Source organism: Oryctolagus cuniculus, chromosome 3 (assembly GCF_051225735.1).
Source record: "Oryctolagus cuniculus isolate XC-2025 breed Fujian yellow rabbit chromosome 3, ASM5122573v1, whole genome shotgun sequence".
In the NCBI taxonomy this organism is placed as follows: Eukaryota; Metazoa; Chordata; class Mammalia; order Lagomorpha; family Leporidae; genus Oryctolagus; species Oryctolagus cuniculus.
Window position 1 is genome coordinate 132,054,865 of NC_142869.1, and position 25,995 is coordinate 132,080,859.

At 38.9% G+C, this 25,995-nt stretch overlaps 1 protein-coding gene across 11 annotated transcripts in view; it reads left to right on the forward strand.

Moving 5' to 3' along the window:
* Positions 1-25,995, forward strand: part of IMMP2L (inner mitochondrial membrane peptidase subunit 2) — a 1,052,378-nt gene that overhangs the window by 78,842 nt on the left and 947,541 nt on the right. For all 11 annotated transcript variants that reach the window (XM_089329399.1, XM_008258379.4, XM_008258376.4 and 8 more), the window contains one exon: positions 9,339-9,442. In XM_089329399.1, the coding sequence (XP_089185525.1) occupies positions 9,339-9,442 (104 nt within the window). The remainder of the gene's footprint in view (positions 1-9,338; positions 9,443-25,995) is intronic.

The window sequence follows — 25,995 nt, forward strand, 5'->3', positions numbered from 1 at the left end:
TGCTGGCGTCCCATATGGGTGCCAGTTCGAGTACCAGCTGCTCCATTTCCGATCTAGCTCTCTGCTAATGCACCTGGGAAAACAATGGGAGATGGCCCAAGTGCTTGGGATCCTGCACCAACATCAGAGACCTGGAGGAAGCTCCAGGCTCCTCGCTTCAGCCTGGCCCTGGTCATTGTGGCCATGTGGCGAATGAACCAGCAGATGGAGGAGCTCTTTCTGTCTCTCTCTGTTTTTCCCTCTGTGTAACACTGACTTTCAAATAAATAAATATGTATCTGGAAAAAATAGGAATATAGGTAATAAATATTCTTTATGTGTGAGGAATACTCCCCCCACCTAGTTTTTTGATTAAAAAATTTGACCATCTTGAAAAGTTACTTATTTTCTTTTTTTAGTGGGGCGGGAGGGGGAGAGAGAAAGAGAATCTTTCATCTGCAAGTTCACTCCCCAAATGCTTGCAACAGCCAGTGCTGAACCAGGTTGAAGCTTGGAGCCAGGAAGTCTGTCCAGATCTCCCACATGATGGCAGGAACCCAAGTACTTGAGCCATCATCTCCTGCCTCCCAGGATACACATTAGCAGGAAGCTTGATTAGAAGTCCAGTAGCTGGGACTGAAACCCACACTTTGATTTGGGATGCCGGTATCCCGTGCAGGGAGTTTAGCACCATGTGAGACAAATCTGAGGACTCTAGAAGCTGTGCAAGTGACAGCCCTGAATAGCGGGGGGGTGGGGGAGGGAATGTATTTTGGACCATTTCATCCACATTCTTTCAAAGGTATGGCATTCTTCAATAATAATTCTGTAATCAGAATATATGTTTATTTTTAATTGTACACCATGCTTCTTGGTTGGTGTTAAAGCCTTCAGAAGTTTACAGCCAATAGTATTTTTTGTTTCTTTTCTTACATTTTTTTTTGATTAATAATTTCTCCCTGATCATGTCTTTAAAGTAATGCTTCTCCCTGCAAAAATCTGAGGGCTTTCTGGTGGTTCCTCATTCCTGCTCCTGGAGTCATCTTATTTCAAAGCACGAATCTTTTTTTTTTTTTTTTTTAAGATTTATTTATTTATTTGAAAGGTAGAGTTACAGAGAGGCAGAGGCAGAGAGAGAGAGAGAGAGAGGTCTTTCATCTGCTGATTCACTTTCCAGATGGCTGTATCGGCCAGATGTGCTGATCTGAAGCCAGGAGCTAGGCTTTTCCTCCAGGTCTCCCACGGAGGTGCAGGGACCCAAGGACTTGCACCATCTTCTACTGCTTTCCCAGGCCATAGCAGAGAGCTGGATTGGAAGTGGAGCAGCTGGGACTCGAACCAGTGCCCATATGGGATGCTGGCACTGCAGGTGTAGGCTTTACCTGCTATGCTACAGTGCCGGCCCCAAAGCACAAATCTTTTTTTTTTTTTTTTACAGGTGGAGTTAGTGAGAGAGACAGAGAGAAAGGTCTCCCTTCCGTTGGTTCACCCCCCCAAATGGCCGCTACGGCCGGCGCGCTGCGCTGATCCGAAGCCAGGAGCCAGGTGCCTCCTCCTCCTCTCCCGTGCAGGGTGCAGGGCCCAAGCACTTGGGCCATCCTTCACTGCCTTCCCAGGCCACAGCAGAGAGCTGGACTGAAGAGGAGCAACTGGGACAGAACTGGTGCCCCAAATGGGACTAGAACCCGCGGTGCCGGCGCCGCAGGTGGAGGATTAGCCTAGTAAGCCGCAGTGCCAGCCTCCCATTTTAAAATCCAAACTCCCCTTTATCCCTCCCACCTCTCCAAAATTTAAAAAACATAATTATTTGAGAAGTAGAGTGATCCCAGTAGTGGCTCTTTCACAGATGCCCACAGTGGCTGTGACCAAAACTCCCAGACTAGAGCTGAGAACTCAATCCAGGTCTCCCAGGGACTTGGACTTGGCAGGAAGCTGGAACTGGAAGCTGGAGCTGGAAATTGAACCTAGACACTCTGATATGGGCTATGGCTACCTAGAACACATCCACCCAGCATCTTAACCACTAGGCCAAATGCTCATCCCTGTTAGACTCTAATGTGTATCTTTCTATATATGTGTATGCTTTATTTTTTTAAAGATTTTATTTATTTATTTGAGAGGTAGAGTTACAGACAGTGAGAGGGAGAAACAGAGAGAAATGTCTTCCATCCATTGGTTCATTCCCCAGTGGCCGCAATGGTTGGAGCTATGTCAATCTGAAGCCAGGAGCTACGTGCTTCTTCCCGGTCTCCCATACGGGTGCAGAGGCCCAAGGTCTTGGGCCATCTTTTACTGTTTTTCCAGCAAAGAGCTGGATTAGAAGAGGAGCAGCCGGGACTAGAACCGGCGCCCATATGGGATGCCGGCACTGCAGGTGGAGGATTAACCTGCGCCACAGCACTGGCCCCTATATGTGTATACTTTAAAAATGAAACTTTAAGCCATATAATGAATATAACATTTTCAGAGATACTTATAACTAAATATTTGCTGCACATCTTGAATTTCTTTGGATTAATTCCCAGAATTGAGGCCCAAAATAAAAGCATGTTGACTTTACTTGCTTAAAAGAAATGAAGAAACAATTCACCAAGACTTTTGAAATGAGGGGCGGAAGTTTCTGCCTGAAGATTTCCAGTTTTACTATTTAAAATGAGAAATGTGCAGAGCAATATGTGAAAAGGCTTAATTTCTTGAGTCTTCCGTGAAGAATACTGTATTTTGTTTCCCTTTATTCTGTTATTGCCACCGTCATCCTCATCATCACACTTGTTGACTGCTACTCTGTGTCATGCACTATGTTTAGAAATGTTTTTCTTATTTAATTCTCATGGCAACCCTGTGAGCGAGGCTGTACTGCATCCCCCATTGTACAGATGAGGAAATGAGGTTTAAAAGTTTGAAAAGATTTGCTTAGGCTAGTAAGAAAATAGAGCCATTTGTGTATGTGTGTATGTCAAGAATATTTTCATAGATGTGTACTAATTGTACTAGTAAGTACAAATATGTGAGGTACAGTGTGATAATTTGACACATATATATATGATGCTTCATGATCACTTGAACACAACTTTCTGTTTTATAGCTAGAGCTATTCAGATTTCTCCAAGTTTGATTCCTGACCTTCATGATCCATGGTAATAAGCAGAAGAATAGATTGAGTGTGAGAATTCAAGTTTTTGAACAAAAGAAGAGCAGTGCAGGTGTTTCACTTGTTCTGTTCTTTGTTGGTAACCCCAGCCATTACCAGTGTTTTTCTCCTTCCTGCTGGAACTCTGCTTGACTACTGCCAGGAACAACCTATGTAGTCACTCACATTGAGGTGCAGGTGGAAACTCCTGGATTTAATATGCTGCGCTGAGAAAGCTTTCTTATTTTAAGGGGTTATAGTTTTGAAAATTTATTTTTCTTTTATTTGAAAGATAGAGAGATGGAGAGAAAGATAGAGAGAGAGAGAGAGAGAGGTTACACAAATGACTACATTAACTGGGGCTGGGTCAGTCAAAAATCAGGAGCCCTGGACTCCAGACTTACCATGAAGGTGGCAGAGATTAAAATGAGCCATCGTTGATGCTTCCCAGGGGCCATGAACAGGAAGCTGCATCTGAAGCAGAGCCTGGACTCAAATCCAGACACTCTGATATGAGATGTGGGCATTCCGCCTGCCAGTGCTGCGGCTCAACAGGCTAATCCTCTGCCTAGTGGCGCTGGCACACCAGGTTCTAGTCCCGGTCAGGGCGCCGGATTCTGTCCCGGTTGCCCCTCTTCCAGGCCAGCTCTCTGCTGTGGCCCGGGAGTGCAGTGGAGGATGGCCCAAGTGCTTGGGCCCTGCACCCCATGGGAGACCAGAAGCACCTGGCTCCTGGCTTTGCATTGGCGCGGTGCACCGTTCGCAGCGTGCGGGCCTCAGCGACCATTGGAGGGTGAACCAACGGCAAAAGGAAGACCTTTCTCTCTGTCTCTCTCTCTCTCACTGTCCACTCTGCCTGTCAAAAAAAAGAAAAAAAATGTGGGCATTCCAAGCAGTGTCTTAACCACTGTGCAAATGCACCCTGCCCCACACTGGCCACAATTCGTTATAATTTTTATGTCTTATCTGGGAATCTAGGATTTAGAATATTAACAATGTGAAAAGAAAACGTAGACTCTGTTCATATCAGATTATTAGTTTATGACTTTTAAGTTAGATTTGCTATATATAATGTTTTTGATTTGAATATTTTTTTTTGTTCTGCTTGAAGAATACATAGCCATTTCAACAAGGAAAAGTGAGATATAGAACTTTTAAATAATAACATTGTTTTCTAATTTTTCTAAAATAACATAATCCAAATTAGGTTTTCTTAGTTTTCCACCTAAAATTTTCACTTTGAAGTTAATGAATTATTTTCTTCTCAAAAGTAGTTTTAGAAAACTGAGAAACGAAAGTGTTCTTTTTAAAATTTTAAGAATCAAAGTGCAAAAAACTGATTTTTTAGAGTGTTGCTGGAACAATTTCCTAGTCTAAGAACGTTTTTGTTTGGGCTGGTGCTGTGACGTAGCAGGTAAAGCCACTGTCTACAGTGTTTGCATCCCATATGGGCACTGGGTTTGAGTCCAAGCTGCTATACTTCCAATCCAGCTCTCTGCTATGGCCTGGGAAAGCAATGGAAGATGGGCCAAGTCCTTGGGCCCCTGTACCTACATGGGAGACCTGGAAGAAGCTCCTGGCTCCTGGCTTTAGATCAGCACAGCTCCGGCCATTGTGGCCAATTGAGGAGTGAACCAGCGGATGGAAGACCTCTCTCTCTGTCTCTCTCTCTCTTTTCCTCTCTTTCCCTCTCTCTGTAACTCTGACTTTCAAATAAATAAATAAATCTTTTTTTAAAAAAAGAAAGTTTTGTTTATAATGTGTTACTCATAAATGTTACTTGCATTGATAAATTAACAGGTGTTTTTTAAAATCAATTTTAATGGTTATTTTTTCCTTGGGATTTTTTTTTTGTGTGTGTGTGTGTGTGTGTGAAAGATTTTATTTATTTATTTGAGAGGTAGAGTTATAGACAGTGAGAGGGCGAGACAGAGAGAGAGGTCTTCCTTCTGTTTGTTCACTCCCCAGATGGCTGCAACGGCTGGAGCTGCACCAATCCGAAGCCAGGAGCCAGAAGCTTCTTCCGGGTCTTTCACATGGTTGCAGGGGCCCTAGGACTTGGGCCATCTTCTGCTGCTTTCCCAGGCCATAGCAGAGAGCTGGATTGGAAGAGGAGCAGTCGGGACTAGATCCGGCCCATATGGCATGCGGGCGCTGCAGGCAGAGGATTAAACTACTGTGCCATGGCGCCAGCCCCAACAATAGTTATTCTATTGTGATATCATTATTTAATTATGTGTAATTATTAAGTACTGAAAAACTGTCTTCCGAATGCTGAAATTGTCTAACTTGATAAGACAACAAAAATTTTTCTTCCTGTAGTTATCTGGAATATGGATTCATTGAAGGAAATCTATGCCATTGCTTAGATAATGCCCATTGCTCAGGAACTATTTTATTTAAATATGCTTTTAATAACCTTTAATATTTTAAATTTAAATTATAGTCACTTTCTGGGATTAGGCATCTAGCAGTGGATAAGGCATGGTTCCTGCAATTGTGAAGCTTACCCAGGAATGAAAAAAGTCTTTCAGCAGATAACTGTGAATTAGTAAGTTTACCTAAATTGCTGTGGGATCACAGATGGGGGAATAATTAATTAACCTTGTTGGGGAGAGGAGAGGATAAAGAAACTCTGCGCTTCCTTTATGAAATCAGGATCTTCGAGTGAAGATTCTAATGTTTTACTGCTTGAGATTGCACATGCCTTCTGCTGGGACCCCTTTCTTCCCTTCCCTTCCTCTCCACGTAAATTGTTTTTTTTACAATGGCCTTACCTTTGGTTTCTAGCAACTAACATTAGAAAAGTTGGGAAAATGAGTGATTCTGTAGGGAACAATAAATGTGAGTGTCAAGATTTGGGCTTATAGGGATTCATTAATGCCCAGTCTTGGAGCAGGATATGATTTTGTAATTTCTTCAAGGGAACTGGCTGGGTTTTTTTTTTTTTTTTTTTTTTTTTTTTTATTCTGAAGTTCCAGAGGAGTGGCTATCTGAGAGCAAGGATTTGAAAGATTGAAAGATAAGTAGAATATACCTAGTGGGGAAAAGGCATCCTGGGCAGAGTTAGAAACTGATACTGACTTAGAGACTTCTAGGGTGGGGGATGGAGTGGAGAGTGTTACAGCATCCCCCTTATCTGTGGGGGTCATCCCAAGTCATCCAGTGGATGCTTGAGACCAAGCATTGTATGCAACTTAATATGTACTATGTTTTTTCCTATACATACATAGTTGTGATACAGTTTAATTGATTAGGCACACTATGAGAGTAACAACAACTGATATTGAAGTAGGACAGTTATAACAGTATATTGTAATAAAGTTATGTGACTGTGGTCTCTTTCCTTCTCCAAGTATGTAATTGTACTGCGTTTGCTCACCCTTCTTGTGATCATGTGTTGATGTGATTGTGATGGTACAATGGCACCTGTGATGAAATAAAATAAGGTGAATGATGTAGGCATTGTCACATTGTGTTAGGGTCCTGTTAAACTGCTTCAAAAGGAGAATTGTCTGCTTCAGGAGGTCCTGAATCTTGGAGCTGTGATGATGTTGGGTGGGTCATATATGTATTGTGGACATGTTGGACAAAGAGATGATTCCTCACACCACTCGGAATGGTATACAATCTTTTTTTTTTTTTAAGAATTTTCTTTTTTTAAAATTTATTTTATTTATTTGAAAGAGTTACAGAGAGAGGTAGAGATAGAGAGAGGTCTTCCATCCTCTGGTTCACTCCCCGAACAACTCCCTGCAATAGCTGGAGCTATACTCAGCTGATCCGAAGCCAGGAGCCAGGAGCTAGGAGCTTCCTCCAGGTCTCTCACATGTGTGCAGGGGCCCAAGCACTTGGGCCATCCTCCACGGCTTTTCCAGGCACATTAGCAGGGAGCTGGATGGGAAGTGGAATAGCTGGGACTGATACTGGCACCCATATGGGGATGCTGGCACTGCAGGCCAGGACTTTAACTCACTGTGCCACAGTGCTGGCCCCATGGTATACAATCTTACACTTAGGAATTATTATTTTTTTCTGGAGTTTGTGATTTAGTATTTTTGTACATTTTGATTAATCATAGGCAACTGAAACCGCAGAAAGCAAAACTGTGAATAAGGGGAGATTAACGTGCTATTAACTCTGGAAGGGACTACAGAAGTATATTTATTGGTGGGGTAAATGGACTAGGGTCTTTGTTTTGGCCTTATTAACTTGGAAAATACTTGGGAATTCACTAATTGATTTTTTTGTTCCATTAAAATACATTCATTACCTTCAAAATGTCCAGTCCTCAAGAATAGACATGAGAAATAATTTCTTCTCAGAATGCTTCCACACTCTTGGAAAGAAAGACAAAGATTAATGCACACTTAAATGTGCTATTATAGGGATATCCATTTGGTTCAGTGGTTGAGGCACCACTTGGGATACTGTGTCCCATACTGGAGTGCCTGGGTTAGTTAGAGTCTTGGCTCTGCTTCTTCCAACTTCTGGCTAAAACTTATCCTGGGAGTCAGCATGTGATTGCTCAAGCACTTAAGTCTCTGCTACCAATGTGGGATACCCAGATGGAGTTCCACGTTCCTGACTTTGGCCTGGCCTAGCCATGGCTGTTGTTGGCATTTGGGAAGGGAATCAGTAATGAAAGACTTCTTTCTATCAGGAGGATCTCTCTCTCTCTCTCTCTCTCTCTCTCTCTGTTTCTCTGTCTTTTGTCTCTCTCTATGATGATTGGTGTTTCAAACATGATGATGGTACAGAGGACAGACAAGATGTGTCATAGATGATTACATTATGATATAAAAAAACCTTTTTAACTTGGTGACTGGTTGGATGTGAAGTAAGATGATACTAAGATTTTAAGCTGACTGGGAAAATGGTGCATGGGACAGAAGATAAGGATGGAAGTTTTTTATTTGGTAGGAAATGATGGCACATTCTATTTTAATTTTGATGGATTCTAAGTGAGATAGTCAAGTGAAATGACTAGCAGGGGATTTAGAACTAATAATTTAGAGACAGGTTTAGGCATTATCATAGAAAGGTAGAAGCCTTTCTATGATAGAAACCTTTCTATGGTAGAAGCCTTGGTAGATTTTGATATCTCCAAGTATGGCCAGTAGTTCTTGGCTGTAGAAATCTGGGAAGTCAAAAATAATGTCATGGTAATAGTATCTAGACATTCTGATATCTTTGCCTATGCTTGCTTTGTAGCAAATCTGCAAATAGTTCCAGGAATCTTTGAAGAACATTGTTCCAGGAACTGACTTTTGCCTGGTGCTTGCCATTTTTCTCCCTTCAGCCTTAGTTGCTGTGGTTAGGTCTCCTCTTGCTGCCACCCTTCCCCTCTGTGAAGGTGGAAAGCCCCAGTTGTTTGGCACTTTTTCCATGACTACTTCCCATGGTGTTATCCTCACAGCGCCAATAGTGACGGAACTCTCTTAGTTGTTCTTATTATTTTGTCCCACTGTTCTCACCTTAGAGCTCACACTTGTATCCATGGACTTTGTCTGCACTTGTCAAATGTAGTTGTATTGACCTCATGGTTTCCACATCAACGTTTTTGTGCCTAGACAGTTCTTGACATTCCTCTGACTTCTTATACAACATGTTTCTGAATTTAGACTCCATCACTCCTTAGGCACAGCTAGACTTGTGTGAGTCTGAGGGTGAAGGCCACTTTTAAGGCTCAAATGTGGACCAGGACCTTTGGAATGTGCTTCTTTGAGAAAAGAGAGTTTAGGGTCATCCCTACATTTTTTTTTAATACTATCCCATCACTTGTGTCTTCTCCTCCCTTTAGCTCTTCATATGGTGCTTTCCTGGTTGATTTGAGCTTATTTGCTCTCTGCCCCTAATGGGACAGTGATGTGTCCTGCTTTGGAATTAGATTCCTTCTCAGTATTCTGTTCAGAGGTTTGAATCTTTTCTTTCTCCTATTTTTAATCCTTCCTAAAGCTTTACAACCTCTTTACTGGAGTTTAGTAAAGATTTGAATATCCAGCACATTTTCCTTTCAAATAAGTATTGGTAATTTATTTTTTTTCTGGTTCATCTGTGAAGAATCCCAATGAGCCTTTTTGAAAACTCATCATTTGCAGTTACTTTAGAACAGCAATTTATTGGCAGACTATATTAGAAATGTTTTATTGCACTCTACTTGAGCCATGAAGTGCAAAGAACCATGAAGATTGAAAAATACAAATGATAGATGTGTCTTCTTTTCCAGCCTTCTTTGAACCCTGGGGGAAGCCAGTCATCTGATGTGGTACTTTTGAACCACTGGAAAGTGAGGAATTTTGAAGTACAACGCGGCGACATTGTATCATTGGTGTGAGTAATTCAGAAACTTCCCATATTTGTATATAAAATTATTTATACTTATGCTGATTTAGCTGGTAATCCACTGTTAATACAAATTGCAAATAACCGTGGTTTTAAAAAATCAGAAAAAAATATGTTTTGTTAACAATGGTATGAAAAGATCTTCTTATATTTTAAAAATATATCAGTTTATTGACATGCTTGGATTTGGCAAACTGTGTTTAATATAGTGTTGATTGGAAATTATGCTGTGGTACAAAATATGTGTGTTTGGTATTCCTTTAGAATATTTTGAAATTTTGTGTGGTAAGCAACTGTGAGGCTCTCCCAGTGCTTTCTTAACTTGTACAGCTAAACTATGTTGGAAGATGGGGATTACAACATCAAAGTCAGTGCCACTGTTTATATATTAGGAGTTAAAATGAAAAAGGTTTGGAAGACTAGCACTGGAGGCTTTGTTTTGGGACCAAAAGGTGGCACTGTTTCTCTGTTAAAAATACTGTGACTGGTCAGGAACAAAAATTTCATTCCAGCCTTAGCCATGGTAGAGGAATGTCAAAGTGTGCATAAGTGACATAATGATATAATGTTTAGTCCTTGTACATGCTTGAATGGTTTACATTTGAGATGTTTGTTTGTTTTAAAAGTAAGTTCATACAGAGAAGACTGCAACAGAATTTGCCTAATGTCTTCTGGTTTCAGCTACTTACAAAAATGTGTTTGTTTGATTCTCTGTTAAGCCAGTTAGTGAGCTGGGGTAGCAAGTAATGTAGCAATGTTACTGCTGTTTGTTTTAATGGCTGTAAAAATCTAAAGTTGGGTAAAAGATTTTTCAGAATATATTTCTTATTGATTGGAATGATTTTTTTTTCTTTTTTGGGTGATAGTTTATATCTGTTTGGACAAGCAAAACATTATCTACTTGCTCATGCTTAGCTTTGGGTCCTGCTTTGTAGAAATAGATATTTTATCCAAGTGTCTTCTTCAAGATTGTTGTACCATGGTTCATTTGAAAATATAATAAGCAGATCTGGTTAGTAACAAATGACTTAAATAAATTTGAGTGGAGTTTTGGATGGCAGACATCCAAGGATGGGGATTAAATGCTTCTCAGGTTTTGTGTGCTTTCTTTAGTATTAACCTACCCTTTGGGGTGTTATTTTTTGTCACTTTATTTTGTCATTCAGAGTACTATCTTTGCAACCACCTTACCAACCTTTTCCATGCTGGTTTAGTCTGTCCTTTGCTCATTATTCTTTTGTCTTTGGTTTGACAAGGTTATGTCCTCACTTAGTCGGTGATGGAGCAGACACCCACCTAAGTGAAAGAAGTCACCCTCTAAGCAGACAATAGTGTGTTTTTTTCTCCCATGAGAAATCATGCTGGTTATCTCTAAGCAAGTTAATTTGAATAGATGATTGTAAAGTAAAAATCTGCTCCTTGAGATTTAGATTTGCATAGGTCCATAAAACTACTCTAGCATATCATGGATAAATGTTGAAAAGAGAGCACTTTTCTTTTATGTAAATATTAAAGTGATTGACATTAATTATATAAATTAATTTCCAAGATATTATTTCAAAACTGGGATTGATAGAATAAATTATAATGTTCAAATTGAACTGTTTCAATTTCAATTATGAGCTAAATTTTTGTCATGTATCAATAACAAAATTTTTTTCAGAATGCTTGTTGCTAGCAGGAGCCCCTTAGATAAAAGAAAGCTTAGTGATTTGTATGTATTATTTAACAACAAATAATCATTAAACAATATTGTTGCTTTTTTTGAAAGAAAGTAAAACCCCAACATTCAGTTCTTTAGCATAATGTAATAGTATAAAAGTCACTAAATATCTTTAGTTTTATGAGCAAGAATGCTTTCCAGAAATGTTCTTTATGTTTTTGCACAATTAATAGAGGGCTTCATTTTTAAAAATTGATGCTTACATGGCTAGTGTTCATAGTATATAAGTATCATTGAATATTTGTTTTTCCTACAACATGCATCAGTCTGGTTTTAATATAGATGACAATTTTCATTATTACATTGGAACATCCTACCTATTTAAGAAATATATGACTAATATAGAAATGTAGGTCTGAATATTAAATTTAAAGCTAAATCTCAAGTATGATTTTCTATTTTATTTAGAAATTGATATTAATATTTTATTGGTACAAGTAATCTTTGGAAACAAGATAGTATGGAACTTTTACATTAAAAAAGTCCTGGCATAGCTTTTTTTGTACTCAATATGTGTGGGAACACAGCATTTTTCCTCTAATATTTAAGGAAGGTTTGAGGGCAGAGAAATGTCATTAGAAGTTGCAAGTTGAAAAAAGCCTGTAAGCTTTATACAAAATATACTGATAACCAGAGAGGTATGCTTCTCATTGTTTTGTGTTACTTTGTTTTATTTATTTGTGTGTGGTGAGAGAATTGTTGATTTTATAATACTGATTCCTTCGTAGCCTCCTGCCATTAGTGCACCTGGCCTTTAGCTGCTGTTACTGATGAAACTAAATATTAATGATCTTTGGGGAAAAAAATCACGTATGAATCAAAGTACCTTCTGCATAGTACTGAAACCCTTTCTCTACTTGTTTCTATGGGCTAATTTCTGTTATAGGAACACAAGTTGTACTATAATAGACAGCCCCTCCTGTTGCAAGAGGTTTTATCTGGAGCTTGTTGGCTAATACTTTCCTGCTGCAGAGAGGCAGGTATATTGAAATGTGCTTCTTTGCATCTCTCTTTTATCTTTTCCTTTCTGTAGAAAGTTAATTTCAATGTAGCTATTGTTTCAGCATGTTATTGAGTAATGTTAATTCAAAAGGTATTTAAGAACACTTTAGGTCACACAAAATATGATTTGCTGTCATTAAATCCTCAGTCTTACTGAATGGATGTAGTAGGCAGTGTACTCTCTTAGTGGATTTGCAAACTAATAATAGTGAAGTAGTGATTAAGGTGAATTTTCTGTACCTTGGAATTGACTTTTCATTAACCTGTGCAATGGCCTTGCTGCAATAGGCTTAACATAAGTGGCATTATTTCATAATAATATATCACTTAACAAGTCGGTTGGGACAGACTCATAATGAAGCTCCCAATAGTCATATTTAAAAGTGTTTTAACTTTCTATTTTTAAATTGTATTATATATAAAGAAAAGTTCTAAATATACTATGGAGAACCCATATAGCCCCCTAAAATTAACATAGAACACAATCACAGTATAGTTATTAAAACCTGGGATTGATATTAATGCAATATTATTACTTAGTCTATAGACCTTATTCAAACTTCACCAGTTTTCCAACTAATGTCCTTTTTCTGGACCAAAGTTCTACCCAGGATTCCACATTTCATATTTTATTTTATACTCATCTCCATTCTGTGACAGTTCCTTGGTCTTTCTTTGTCTTTCATGACTTTGACATGTTACTTTGTGGAATGATGGTCAACCCTAAAAAATCTTGAGGCCACTGAATCTTCTTGGCATTCATGGTGGTTGTTGAGGAAGTGGTGGTAATGGTAGCAGCTGTCAGTGAGGTAGAAACCTGCGAAGTAGACAGCTGGGCTAGCTAGGGCAGTGGGGCAGATGAGGGCAGAGGAGAAGGTTGTGGGGTCACTCTGTGAGGCACAGGTCTTTTTCATGTTTTGGGACATGAATCAAGACTGAAAAGTTCAGGACGTCAAGAAATAAGTCCACCCAGGCAAACTTATGGATGCAGGGAAGGAGAGCTGTGCATTTAGGGAAAAGGCCATGGTTTATAGCAGAGGAGAAGGGAAGGAAGAAGGGCTGGATTGCAGATTACCTACATTCAGCTGCTGTGAAGTGTTGGAGCTGCATGTTAGGGTGAGAGATTTTTTATTTAATGAACACCCCTGAACGTTGGCATTAGGCTAAGTACTTTGATTATGCTATTTTATTTAATTCTCATGACAGTATCTGGTGACAGTTATTTTTAACATCATGTAGCTGGGATTAAGAGCAATTAAGTGGCAAGTAAATAGAAGAACCAGAATTTGAATCCTGGTCTCCTGGATTCTATGCTGTCATGTACAACCCAGCAGACACATGTGGTTATTGAGCATTGAAATGTGACCACTGCCACTGGTTAAAATGATAGTATTTTGGATATATTCAGTCAAATACACGTGGCACATTTTCACCTTTTTTTCCTTTACAAATGTGGTTAATAGAAAATTTAAAATTATAGAAGACATGTGTTATGTCCCTACTATGTCTAAACTTTCCTTTTTATTTTTTAAAATAATTCTGCATCCCTAGAGTGGGTATAAGGTGAAGGAAATATCAAATGGAAAATACTCAGGTCGTTGCAGTGCAGCACAGGCAGACAGTTGGTAAAGCAGTTGGCGAGGCAGTTGGCGAGAGTGTTGGTGATTAGATCCAGAGCAAGGGGAACAAGACATGCAATCTACAAAGAGTAAAAAAAAAACACAATGGTTTTAAAATATTTATTGATTGCTTTTTTTCTAGTCATTTGACTAGGAGTTCTGTATTTATATAATCCTGTTGAAAACCTGTAAGGTAGATGATACTGTTATTCCTATTTTGTAGACAAGAACACTAACACATAGAGAAGGTAAGTAACTTGCTGAAGAACATGATAAGTAAATGGTGGAGCAAAAAGGTTTGAAGCACCACATGAAAGCTACGTTTCTAATGATCATACTGCAGTACCTCTGTATATTGTAGTATAATGATGTAGCCGATCAGTTTACCCATGTCAGCAAAGAAGACACGCGGACTTCGGTATGTTCACATCTCTCATTTTCTTCCCATTTATGCAATTTCTGATACAGTGGTTCCTAAAATGAGTTCTCGTCATCTAGCAGTAATGCTTCTTTTTTTTTTTTTTCTGTAGCACAATTCAAGTTTATTCCATTTTTTCTTGCAACACAAAACTTTAACACAGTATTATTTAGCATTCAGATGTACAGGAACTAGGATACTCATGAAAGACCCAATTGTGTCAAAAGCATGATGTTATGAAAAAATGAACTCAAATAAATCAAAATGCACAAAGCACTAGTCTTCCTCCAAGTAATGCTTCTTACAAATATATTTGTTTATTTTATTTTGATCTACTTTAAAAGGGAGACTGAGGTAGAACAGGAGGGAAGGGGGAATAGAGAAGGAGAAAGACAAGGGTCTTCCATCTGCTAGTTCATTCCCTAAATGCCTGCAACATCCAGGGCTGGGTGAGGCCAAAGCCAAGAGCTTAGGCCTTCATTTGAGTTTCCCATGTGGGTGTTAGGGACATAAGTACTTGAGTCATCATCTGCTGCTTCCCAGGATGCACAATAGCAGGAAACTAGATTATAAGCTAAGTAGCTGGGTCTCAGACTGGCAGTCTAATATTGGACAGGTGTCTCAGGCAGTGGCTCAACTCACTGTGCTACAATGTCTTCTCCCAACAATAATACTTTATTATCAATATATAGTGAGCCTATAATTTGAACAGCTAGTTTTTGACACACTAAACTAATTACCACTTTCTGACAGATGGCCCATGTGATGGCTACATTTTTCAGTAAATATGAGCAAAAGCTTATGAATATTTAAGCCATGGAAATGGATGAACTAGAAGTAGACCCTTGGGGGATAGGGGAGAGAAAGGTGCTGGTTCCTTTGTGTCTTGAGTGCTTGTAAATCTTGAAAGGTCTCTTGACCCACCAAGGGAAATTAATTGGAGCCTGCTAAAAAAAGTAAGTTCTGTCACTCCCCCTCTTCATGGAGGAACGACACAGGACCCTGCGCTGTTCTTTCGTCTGCTCGGCCCTCCCCGGGTTTGCTGCTGGTTCTTCCCGGGTTGGCTACCGAGGTGGAAGGGCGGTTCCCCCTGACACATTCCCCACTTCTGCGGGGGAGCGGCACACCGCCGGCCGGCTCTCTCGGGGGCTGCACAGGTGTTCCCTCAGATGTTCCCCTTAGATGTTCCTGGTGCATGTTGTCTCTCTCCTCCTTTATAGTCCTCCTCCGCCAATCCCAACTCGGCTACCCACACGCCGAGTACGCTGCTCTCCTCCAATCAGGAGCAGGATCAGCTCCTGGAGGTCATCACTCAAGTTGGCAAGAGGCAGCTGCGTAGAAGCTGTTTTCTCCTCTCCCAGCGCCATATTGTGGGAGAGCAGATGCATAGAATAAGTCTTAATTCCAGTAACTTAGTCTAGTCCGAGTTGCTCCCCACAAGTTCTTGTTTTGAAGCAAATGCCCAGAGCAATAATACTGAATAATGGCCCATAATTTGTATTAAAAGCCCTTTATCAGTTGAGGTGGGAAAATGAAACTGGGTATTCTTATCTGTTCTATCTGTATTCATTTCACAATTTTTGCCCATTGCTAAATATTTTTCTGGGTTTATGATTAATGTTGCACGGTTTTGGAACACAACTATAATAGAACATCACTTTCAAAGATTTTGAAGGTGGCATGAAGTGCCTAGGTTTCCAGTTATTTTTTTTAAGATTTTAAAAAAGATTATCTTATTTATTTGAAAAGCAGAAAGGGAGGGAGGGAGGTAGAGAGAGAGTGAGAGCGAGAGCGAGAGCAAGAGAGAGAGAGAGAGAGAGAGAGAGAGAGAGTGGGTGTGTGAATTGTTTACTGGAATACTGGAACACGCCCCAAATGACTGCAACAGAAGGGGTGGGCCAGGTTGAAGCCAGGAGCCAGAAACTGCATACAGATCTGCCACATGAGTGGCAGGGGCCCAAGTACTTGGGCAATGTTCCATTGCTTTCCCATGCACATTAGCAGGGAGCTGTATTGGAGGTGAAGCAGTTGGAACTTGAACCTTAGCTCATATGGCATTTTGTGAGTTGCTGTGTCACAATAGTGGCCCTGTGTTTTTTTTTTTTTCAATTGATGTAAGATGCTGGGGAGTGAAATCACATGTTTCACTTCATTTTAAAGAGTGATTTAGTGTTTGATACTTCGGATTACCCATAGTAGTTTGCATTTGTTATTAAAAATGTTTATAAATGATACATTTTTCCCAAAATAAAATAACATAGCTTAAGTATTCTTGCTCTTATTTAGTATAGGATAGCTGATTTTTAAAATGCTATTCATAGGCTTACAAAAGTTGTTATTCCTAAGTCAGTCCTTACCAGCAATTTGCTTCCTTGAGTAGGTTAAACTGACTTCACAATGTTTACACATTTAATTAGGCAATAAAACATTTTCTTAGTTCAGAGATAGATTACAGCTTAGAAATGTTTTAGTGATCATAAACTTCAATTTTTGAATTATTGTGGTTTTATGGTAATATAACTGTGAGAGATATCCATAATTTCTGATTATCCCTTTGTAAACTATTGTATCTGTTGAAAGTATTTGGAAGTTATCAAAGAACAAAGTTATACTGGCAACATTCTGTGAAACACTGAGTACTTCTCTTTAACTTTTACTTTTGCTGTGAAAACTTAAATCCATGACAATACTGGTATTTGTATTTTATTTTTTAGTTAAATTTATTTATATGAAAGTGTAGGAGAGAGAGAGAGAGGAAGAGGTGCTTGTTTACTCCTCAAGTGCCCACAACATCCAGGGCTGGGCTAGGCTAAAGCCAGGAACCAGAAACTCCATTTGTGTCTTGCACATGGGTGTCAGGAACTGAAGTACTTGGGCTATCACCTGCTGCCTTTTAAATGCATTAGCAGGTAGCTGGATTGGAAGCAGAGGTGGGACTCGAGCCCAGGCACTCTGATCTGGGATGTGGGTGTCCCAAATTCTGGCTTACTGACCATAACACTTGCCTTGTGTTACTTGTATTTTAAAAACAAACAAACAAACAAACATATGCATGACAGTGTTTGCAAAAAAATAGCTTCTAAATGCACATCATATGTATTTTATGTTAATATTGTATATTTTAAATAATATTTCTAAAAGAATTAAGATTTTAGAGCAGTAAACATCTTAGGTGTTAAGCATGAAATATAGTAAAAGGCAAATAAACTATCATATAAGTATATCAACCTATCTTAAATAATTTTGGAATTTGTGAGATACAGAGGCACACATGAAGATAGGCCACTAATATTTCCATTCCTGGGTACTTTCCATTCCTGGCTGAAAAAGGACTAGTTTATTTCAAACCAAGAACCAGAAATGAAAAAAAAAAATGAGAAAGCTACAGTTTGAAAAATACCTGGGACCAGCGTTGTGGTATAGCAGGTTAAGCTGCTGCTTGGGATACCAGTGCCTTGTATGCATGCTTGTTCAAGTACCAGCTGCTCCACTTCTGATCCAACTTCCTGCTAATGCACCTGTAAAACCATCAGAAAACGGACCAAGTGCTTGGGCCCCTGCCACATGTGGGAGACCCAGATGAAGCTCCTGAATCCTGGCTTCAGCATGGCTCATCCCTGGCTGTTGCAGACATTTAGGAAGTCAATCAGCAGATGGAAGATCTCAGTCTCTGTGTCTTTCTTTCTCTGTAACTCTTCCTTTCAAATGAATAAATAAATCTTTTTTTTTTAAAGAATGGTTAAAAGTGTGTGCAGAATGTAACCCTTGGCGTTGCTCACAGTGTTTCTTTGAAAAATAAGCAAAAACAAACCTGAAGGCATTTGAGTACTACCAAAGGGTAAAGATCAAAGAATGAGGGTTGAGTCATTGAGGTGGGCCCAGTATTTGGTGCTACTCTGACACTGGGTTCTGTCAGTTAGGAGGCAGTGCAGGCCACTGGACTGAGAAGCCAAGTAGTGTTAGCTGAGATGGTGAGAGGCTGAGCAGAAGTTTTGACAGTTTCACAGTTTCAGAGAACTGTAAACTAGAATTTGGAGAAGATGAAGAGGGACTCTTAATTGGGACTTCTGAACTGGAATTTCCTAGGAGTTAGGGGAAAGTTGAAATCACAGCTTAAAAAATTTGAAATGTAAAGCTTCTGAGAAACTCAATCCTGATTTTAATGTGCTTTGCCTCTACTTAGTCATTGTGAGAAGCAAGAGATATTATACAGGGTTTCTGTAATTCTTTTTTGTTGTATCCAATGCCTGACATCCAAAAAATTTATACCATGTATTTCAGAAAACAGGACCAAGAAAAAAATAAAAAAATGCATGATAGAAACAATCTCATACTGATTCAAATATTATAGTGATCAGACATAGGCTATAAAATAACAACTCATGTATTTTAAAAAATTGATGCAAGCTTTGTGGCACAGCACATTAGGTTGCCTCTTCGGATGCCCACATTCCATATGAGAGTGCTGGTTTACGTCCTGGCTACTTCACTTCCAGTCCAGCTTCCTGCTAATGCATCCTGGGAAGCAGTGGATGGTTGCTCAAGTGCTTGGGCCTTGCCACCCACGTGGGAGGTGAGGCTGGAGTTTAGGGCTTCTGACTTTTGCCTAGTCTGGCAGTGGCTGTTGTGGGCATTTGGGGAGTGAACCAGAAGATGGAGGATTTCTCTCTTCCCCTCTCCCCCTCTCCCCCTCTCCCCCTCCCTCCCTCCCTCTTGATCTGCCTTTCAGGCAGGTAGAAATAAACATTAAAAAAAAAACCTGATTAACAAGATATATAAGTTCATGAGAGAATAGGAGTCTATTAAAAAGAATGAAAAGGAATCCTAGACATGAAAACTAACATACCTCAAATGAAGAACTAAATGCATGAGTTTAGTAGCAAATTAGATGCAACTAAGGAGAGAATTAGTGAACTAGGTGAACTAAATGACAGAGCACTTAGAAGATATCTGGATTGGAGTGTGGAGAAATAAGAGATTGGAACACATAATGAGTAGTCTAAATAGTGTAATAGTGAGAAAGGCTTACTTACATGTAACTGGAGTCCCAGAAGAAGAGGAGGGAAAGAATGAGGAAGAAGCAGTGTCTGCACAGATTAAAGTTAAAATTTTCCAAAACTAGTGAAAGAGATCAACCCACAGAATAAAGAATCACCATAAACCCTATCAGGATAAATTCACTGAAAGCCAAATTTAGGGCACATGGTAATCCCCCCAAATAGAAAAATATTAAAGAAGAAAAAAAAATGTGTTATCTTCAAAGAAGCCAAAGAATAGCTGACATTTAAGCTAAAGGAAAACAAGAGAGAACCAAATTGCACTTAAAAGTGATAAAAAATAAATAAAAAAAAATAAAAACAAAAATCCCAACTTAGATTTTGTACTTGCTAGAAATATTCTTCAAAAATGAAAGAGAAATAGGTTCTTATTCAGATAAACAAATCCCTAGCACAAACTCCATTCCCTATAAGACTTCATTGACAAAACAAATCCAGGGTTAAGAATTTTAAGATAGTAACTTCAGAGCATTAAGCCACAAGTGTGAGACCCTTCCGAACTCAAGTCCATGTGTGACTGCGCTGGTCACAGCCTCAGGAAGCTGGTTCTATTCATTGGTGCAGGAGTATGCATTCAACCTAAATGGGGCTAGCCAAATTAGAGAGTTTAAACCCAAGTTGTCTTCCATTTAAAAAATTACATTAAAAAGGCTTAGGGATCAAAATGAAATTACCACGAAGCTAGACATAAGAAATCAATGCTTTGGAATATCAGATCATTGCCCTTTGAGGCTGGTGTCAAAACTGATTTGAAAATTTTTAAAGACAATGAACTGTGATGGCATGTTAAATAGAAATTTTGGAACTGATAAGGAGACATTAAACACCAGATCTTTATTGGTCAAAGGCATCAAATGAATATATGCTTTTCAAGTTTATGTTTTTAGTTGAAATTATTGTTAACTATGGTAACTTAAGAGTAGACAAGGAATATGTTTCACAGAAGGATGGGGGTAAAAGTGTTTAAAATTACTCAAAGTAAGAAAGTTGCAGAAATCTTACATTTCTTTATTGTAATTTATTCTGGGAGTAGAGTTTTTTTCTTGCCAACTTAAAATGCATTTTTCACCAGGAAACATGCTGTTCACTTGTTCTTAACTTTCCCTTCCCTCCATTCCCCCTCTCTAAAAGGATGCCAGATAGCGAATTTTGTTTCCTAGATTAGATCCCAGAAATGTGGAGGAAATTTCAAAAATTAAACTTAAAACATAATCTTACTTGATGCAAGGTCAGTAGTCACCCTCCCATTTCTCTTTTCCTTTTAGGAAAAAAAAAAAAAAGGAGGAAGTAGTGTGTTTTTGGTGAGTGGAGGTGGCAAAAGTTGGGGAATGTGGTTGTCAATGATAAGAAAGAGAGAGGGCATACGTGACAGCCACCAAACCTTGTCAAGTGCTTGGGAGCTCAGGGAAGCATTTCTTTCCAAGAAGAGAATGGAAACACCTGTAAAAAATTGTTTATTTCAATTAAAGAGAAATCCACAATGACCCAAATAATCTAGTGACAGATTTACTCACCCTCAGAGGTCACATTAATATTTACTGACAGCACAAGTGTAGGTTTAGTGTTATTAAAATTTGTATGGATATTAAAATTGCTGATGGAAAAGCTTGCTCAGTTTGATTTGGCAATAGATATGATAATTATCATATGGCTCTCTATACTTTTAGAGGTCATAAGTTACATTACAAAGATGTGTGCATTTGGATTGATGTGAAGTTACTGTAGATTATTATGACAACATAGTAGGACACGTTTCAGTATACCTAGTATGTCTCATGTAAAGCTCACCATAGAATTAAATAGGAATCACTAAAACTTCCAGGTTTATTAAAAGTTCATTGTTCTACTAGAGGATCTTTAAACAACAATAGGAACTTGAAATAATAGGAAAGCTTTGGTAAAAGTGACAGTGTGTTAATTGAGTTGAAAGAAGGTAAAGAATGTATTAACAGAATGGACCCAAATTTGGCAAAGATTTATAATAAATCATGGGGGAAAAAATCAGTTAATAAAGAAAGAGACCAATTATCAGTGAAGGAGGGGGGTATTTTAATGATTCTAAATGAGAGGTTAAACTGCCTGGGTGAATTTCAGTTTTACAAAAAGGAAGAAAAGCAATATGGATAATTAGGCAGTAATAAGATCATACTGAAAAAAAATGCAGGAAACTGCCGTAGGTGTTAGAGAAATATTGGCTAATGAACTTAACCTCCTGAAATTATCTTTGAATATTCACTTTTGCTTAGGAAATGGAGAATGTGGTATTTTTAGTTATTTTCAAAGAAGTATGATTCTTCAGCATAATTTATCATATTGTGACTTTATAAATGGTAACAAATAATGAAATAAAGAAATAAAAAGTCTCATGAGACACTTTTTTAGCCATCTGTAACTAGCTAAAATAGTGTAATGTTAACTATAATTTTTTGTTATTAGTCCTGTAAACCTGAATTCTATTTTATTCCCTCGTTTTATAATTGAAACACCTTGAGAGGCTGTCAGTCTAATTGAATCATTAGAAATATAGGGGATCATGATTCGTATAAGTACCTCAATGTAGGGCTTATTAAAAACATAGAGATAAAAATCCCAAATACTGTCTGCACAAGAATTTTTCTCCTTTCTAAGTAATTAATTTATATGCTTACAAATAAATGTATCAAAAGATTATAGAGATGTTAATGGATTCTTGGCCATTTTTACAGTTTATCCTTTATGCCTCCATGAATTTTGAATTGTAAGGTGATCTTGGTAAGTATCCTGGAATCAATATGAGATATAATATATTTTATGTGACTGCTGTACTAATAAGATAGAGGAAATAGGAGCCAAGATAATTAAATTCAGAGTTGATTCCAAATTTAAAGATGGCATTAATAAGAATTTGGGCTCCTCTCAGCTCCTATGGTGCTATGTAGAGGAAAAGGTCATCAGAACATATACAGGAATACCCTTTGTAATTGTAGCTTGCTTTTGTCACTGATTTTCTTATAATTAACTTGGCATGTCTTTTAGGAGATGTCATATCAAATTTAGTTCTGTATTGTATAGTAATTCTTAAAAACAATGAAAAATCTACTTTTCAAAAATGTTAGCAGCTTTACCATGTGTTAAGTTAAATAGACAATAGCTCAAGAGGCAATCATGATTATGTAGTCAAAGAAAAGGTTTGGACCACATACCAAGAGACCTGGTACTAGGCTGTTTGTGGCACTGAGGGGCTAGTGTCAGTTTTCAGTTAACCTTTGTGGATCAGTTTTCATTTCTGTAAAATGAAGGGATTGGGGTACGTGTTTGTCTCAGCAGTTAGAATGGCACTTAAGATGCTGGCACCCAATATCGGAGTGCCTGGGTTCCAGTCCTGGCTGCATTTCCAATTCCAGCTTCCTGCTAATGCACACTCTGGGAGACAGCCACTGCTGTCTCAAGGACTTGGGTCCCTGCCACTCATGTATGAGACCAGGCTCCTGGATTTGTTCTGTCTGTTGGGGGCATTTGGGGAATGAACTCTCTCTCTCTCTCTCGCTCCCTCTCTCCCTCTCTGTAAGTCTGCAACTGTGCCAGGCATGGTGCACTGGCTTGTAGTAGTCCTGAGAATCAGCGTGAGCATCTCTTCCCAACTTCTCATTCAGTGATGTCACATTGCTAACTTGAAATCGACTGTAGTAGTATTTATATCATGGAAGTTGGCAAACACAAGAGGTACGTTTTTTAAGTTAACTGATTTAACAGCACACAGTGGTAAATGTTGTCAGGTGGCACACAGAAGTGGCAGACACAGTTTCTACCCATGTGTGTCATATGATCAGAGAGAGATGAAATTTATTTATTTAGAGACTGAATTTATAGGGCCTTCTGAAAACTATTGATAAGGTACTGAAATGAATGAATTAATGGAGGTAGGGTAGAGTACTTCCTTCTTTCATAGTCGTGACCTTTCACAGTACGGTATTTCTAAATGACAGTCTTATTCTCAAAGTCATGGTTATCAAAGGTCACAAAAGCAAAACCCCTCTTCTTGCCACTGGCTCACTGGGTCATGATCTCAGTCATTGCAGTTTTCCCACACTGTTCAAAATGCTCTCTGAGGTGATGTGCTTCAGTGTCTTCTTTAATGCCACCAACAAAGATCTTTTTTGCAGTTAAGAGGGCCCTTGGTCTTTGAGAATCTTCTCTGAGATGGCGCTCATTGGTTCCGTCACTCTTCTGTCCACCTTGTGTGGCCTTGCATTCAAGGCTGCATCCACCTGCTCCCACTGGCATTGGTGACAATCCCAAAGTCCCTGGAACACTCCTCGTTTGGATCTGTCCTTACCATACAGTAGTGGGTGTCCCCATTGCTCTGAATGGCTCCTCAGACTCTCCCCCAGTGATCTCAAAGCTCAGTCCTGCGATGCAGAACTCCTGCAGCTGTCGAGCCATTTAAGAGCTTCTGAGTTAGAAGTGACTTTGGTGGGAAGACAGTCTTTGAAGATACTTTTAGGGCAGTGTTCACAGGCAGAATGCAGCAAACATTCGAGGCGAGAGTGAGCAGTTGTATGGCAGAAATGGTACCTGGTGGTGTTGGTCTTGAATGAGCCGGATAAGCCTAGCCTTGTAAACAAAACAATGCCTAAGTCACATATTAGCCAATACCAGAGAAGTCTTCAACTCAGCCAAATTTTTACAGATAGTAAAACATTAAAGGCGGCCATTGAATTTTGTGACTCCATCTCTCAGTGATGCTCTCATTTTTGCTTCCTTTATTGTAAGTGCTGCTTGTGGTAAATATTGATACTGAGTCTACCACGCATGCGTATGCAATTCTATCACCATCAATTGTCAGTTATTCTTATCATGAACTAGGTTGACATGAACACCAACAGTATGATACAGTCTGCCAGCACTGAAGGAGCAGTGATTCTCTGTAGCTTCATGCTGGAGTATGTTTGCTAAGAATAGATGACAATGCCACTTAGCATCTGCTGTACAGTAATCTGAAAAGGGGCAAATACAGTTGGGGAAACTAGAAAACTCTGCTAAGGATGTCTGGAAGCTCCGCTTTAAGTGACACCTGGCTCTGTGCTTTTGGGAAGTGGTAGTAGTCAGTGGATAGGGTGCGAGGTAGAAGTATAGAACGGGTGTCAGGTAGAAGTATAGACTGGGGTAGATGGGTACATAAACTCCAGTGATGTGAAGAGTAGCTGCAAACAGCAAGGCAAGGAAATGAAAACATGTAGATCAACACTGAGAACTCCTCTTTGGAAAGCACAGTTAACCCTGTGCGTATCTTAACTGTATTAGCCAGATTTGCACTGGCTTTTTATCCATGTGAAACACTGAGATAGCAGCGAAGTGGGAACTGCGTTCTTTATTTGTATTATTTGCCATAATGTAATTTTGGAATACCAATAGCAGTTTTATTTGTTTAAGTACTTATAGGGTATATATGTACAGGATGAACTAAACATGCTGTCTAATCAGATAATCTTTATTTTTGTTAAAATTGTATTTTGTAGCAATAGTTCTACAAAGAAAGCCACCACTATGGTTTTGGCAGTGATTTTTTTTCCAAATATTTATTTTTATTTATTTGAAAGATAGGAGAGATAGAGGGGGGGGAGAGAGGGAGAGAGAGAGAAAGAAAGAGAGAGAGGTCAGTCTTCCATCGCTGATTACTCCCCAAATGGCTGCAATGGCTGGAGCTGAGCCAATCTGATGCCAGAGGCCAGGAGCTTCTTCTGGGTCTTCCACATGGGTGTAGGGGCCCAAGGACTTGAACCATCTTCCAGTGCTTTCCCAGGCCGTTAGCAGGGAGCTGGATTGGAAGTAGAGCAGCTGGGACTCAAACCGGTGCCCATATGGGATGCCAGCGCTGCAGGTCAGGGCTTTAACCTGCTGCGGAACAATGCCGGCCCCAAGGCAGTTATTAGCTTAATTAATCTATCTCACAAAATTAAGTACTTGGGGCAGTTTGAAGTCATGCTTATTTTTCAATTTCATATAGAAAATTAGCATGGAAAGAATTTAATTTCTTTTTTTTTTTAAAAAGTCCCTTTTCTTAATGGGAAATATAAATAAATTTTCAGTAGCATTGAGTATTGAGGAAATTATAGCTAAAGATTTTGACTGGTTATAATTATTGGTTATAATTATTATTATGAGTCCTTGACAATTTCATTGGGAAATGTAGGATTTCAAGTCCTGCCAGAATTCGAAATGCTGTATTTCATCATGTACTGTAGCCATAGTTTGAAATGTGACATTTAACTTTCTGTGAGTATTACACTAAGGAGCATCATGAGATCTTAGTAAGTTATCACTGTCAAATGCTGATAACAACAAAAGAGTTAAGAAGTAAATTATTTTCACTTTTCCAGGAATGTTTTCTGGTGGGTATTTTTTTTAAACCTAGAAACTTTTTATTTAAGGTATACAAACTTAATGCATTTCATAAATACACATTTAGGAACATAGTGATTCTTCCCACCCTACCCCACCACTCCTACCTTTCTTCCCCCTCCCTCTCCTATTTCCATTATGTTTTCACAAATATCTATTTTCAATAAACTTTATACTCATAAGATTAACCCTACACTAAGTAAAGAGTTCAACAAATAGTATGAAGGAAAAAAAAATGTTCCTCAACAGTTAAGACACAGGCTGTTAAGAATCATCTCGTCTCAAAGTGTCAGTTTCACTTCTATAGCTTACCTTTTAGGTGCACTATTAGTTATCACTGA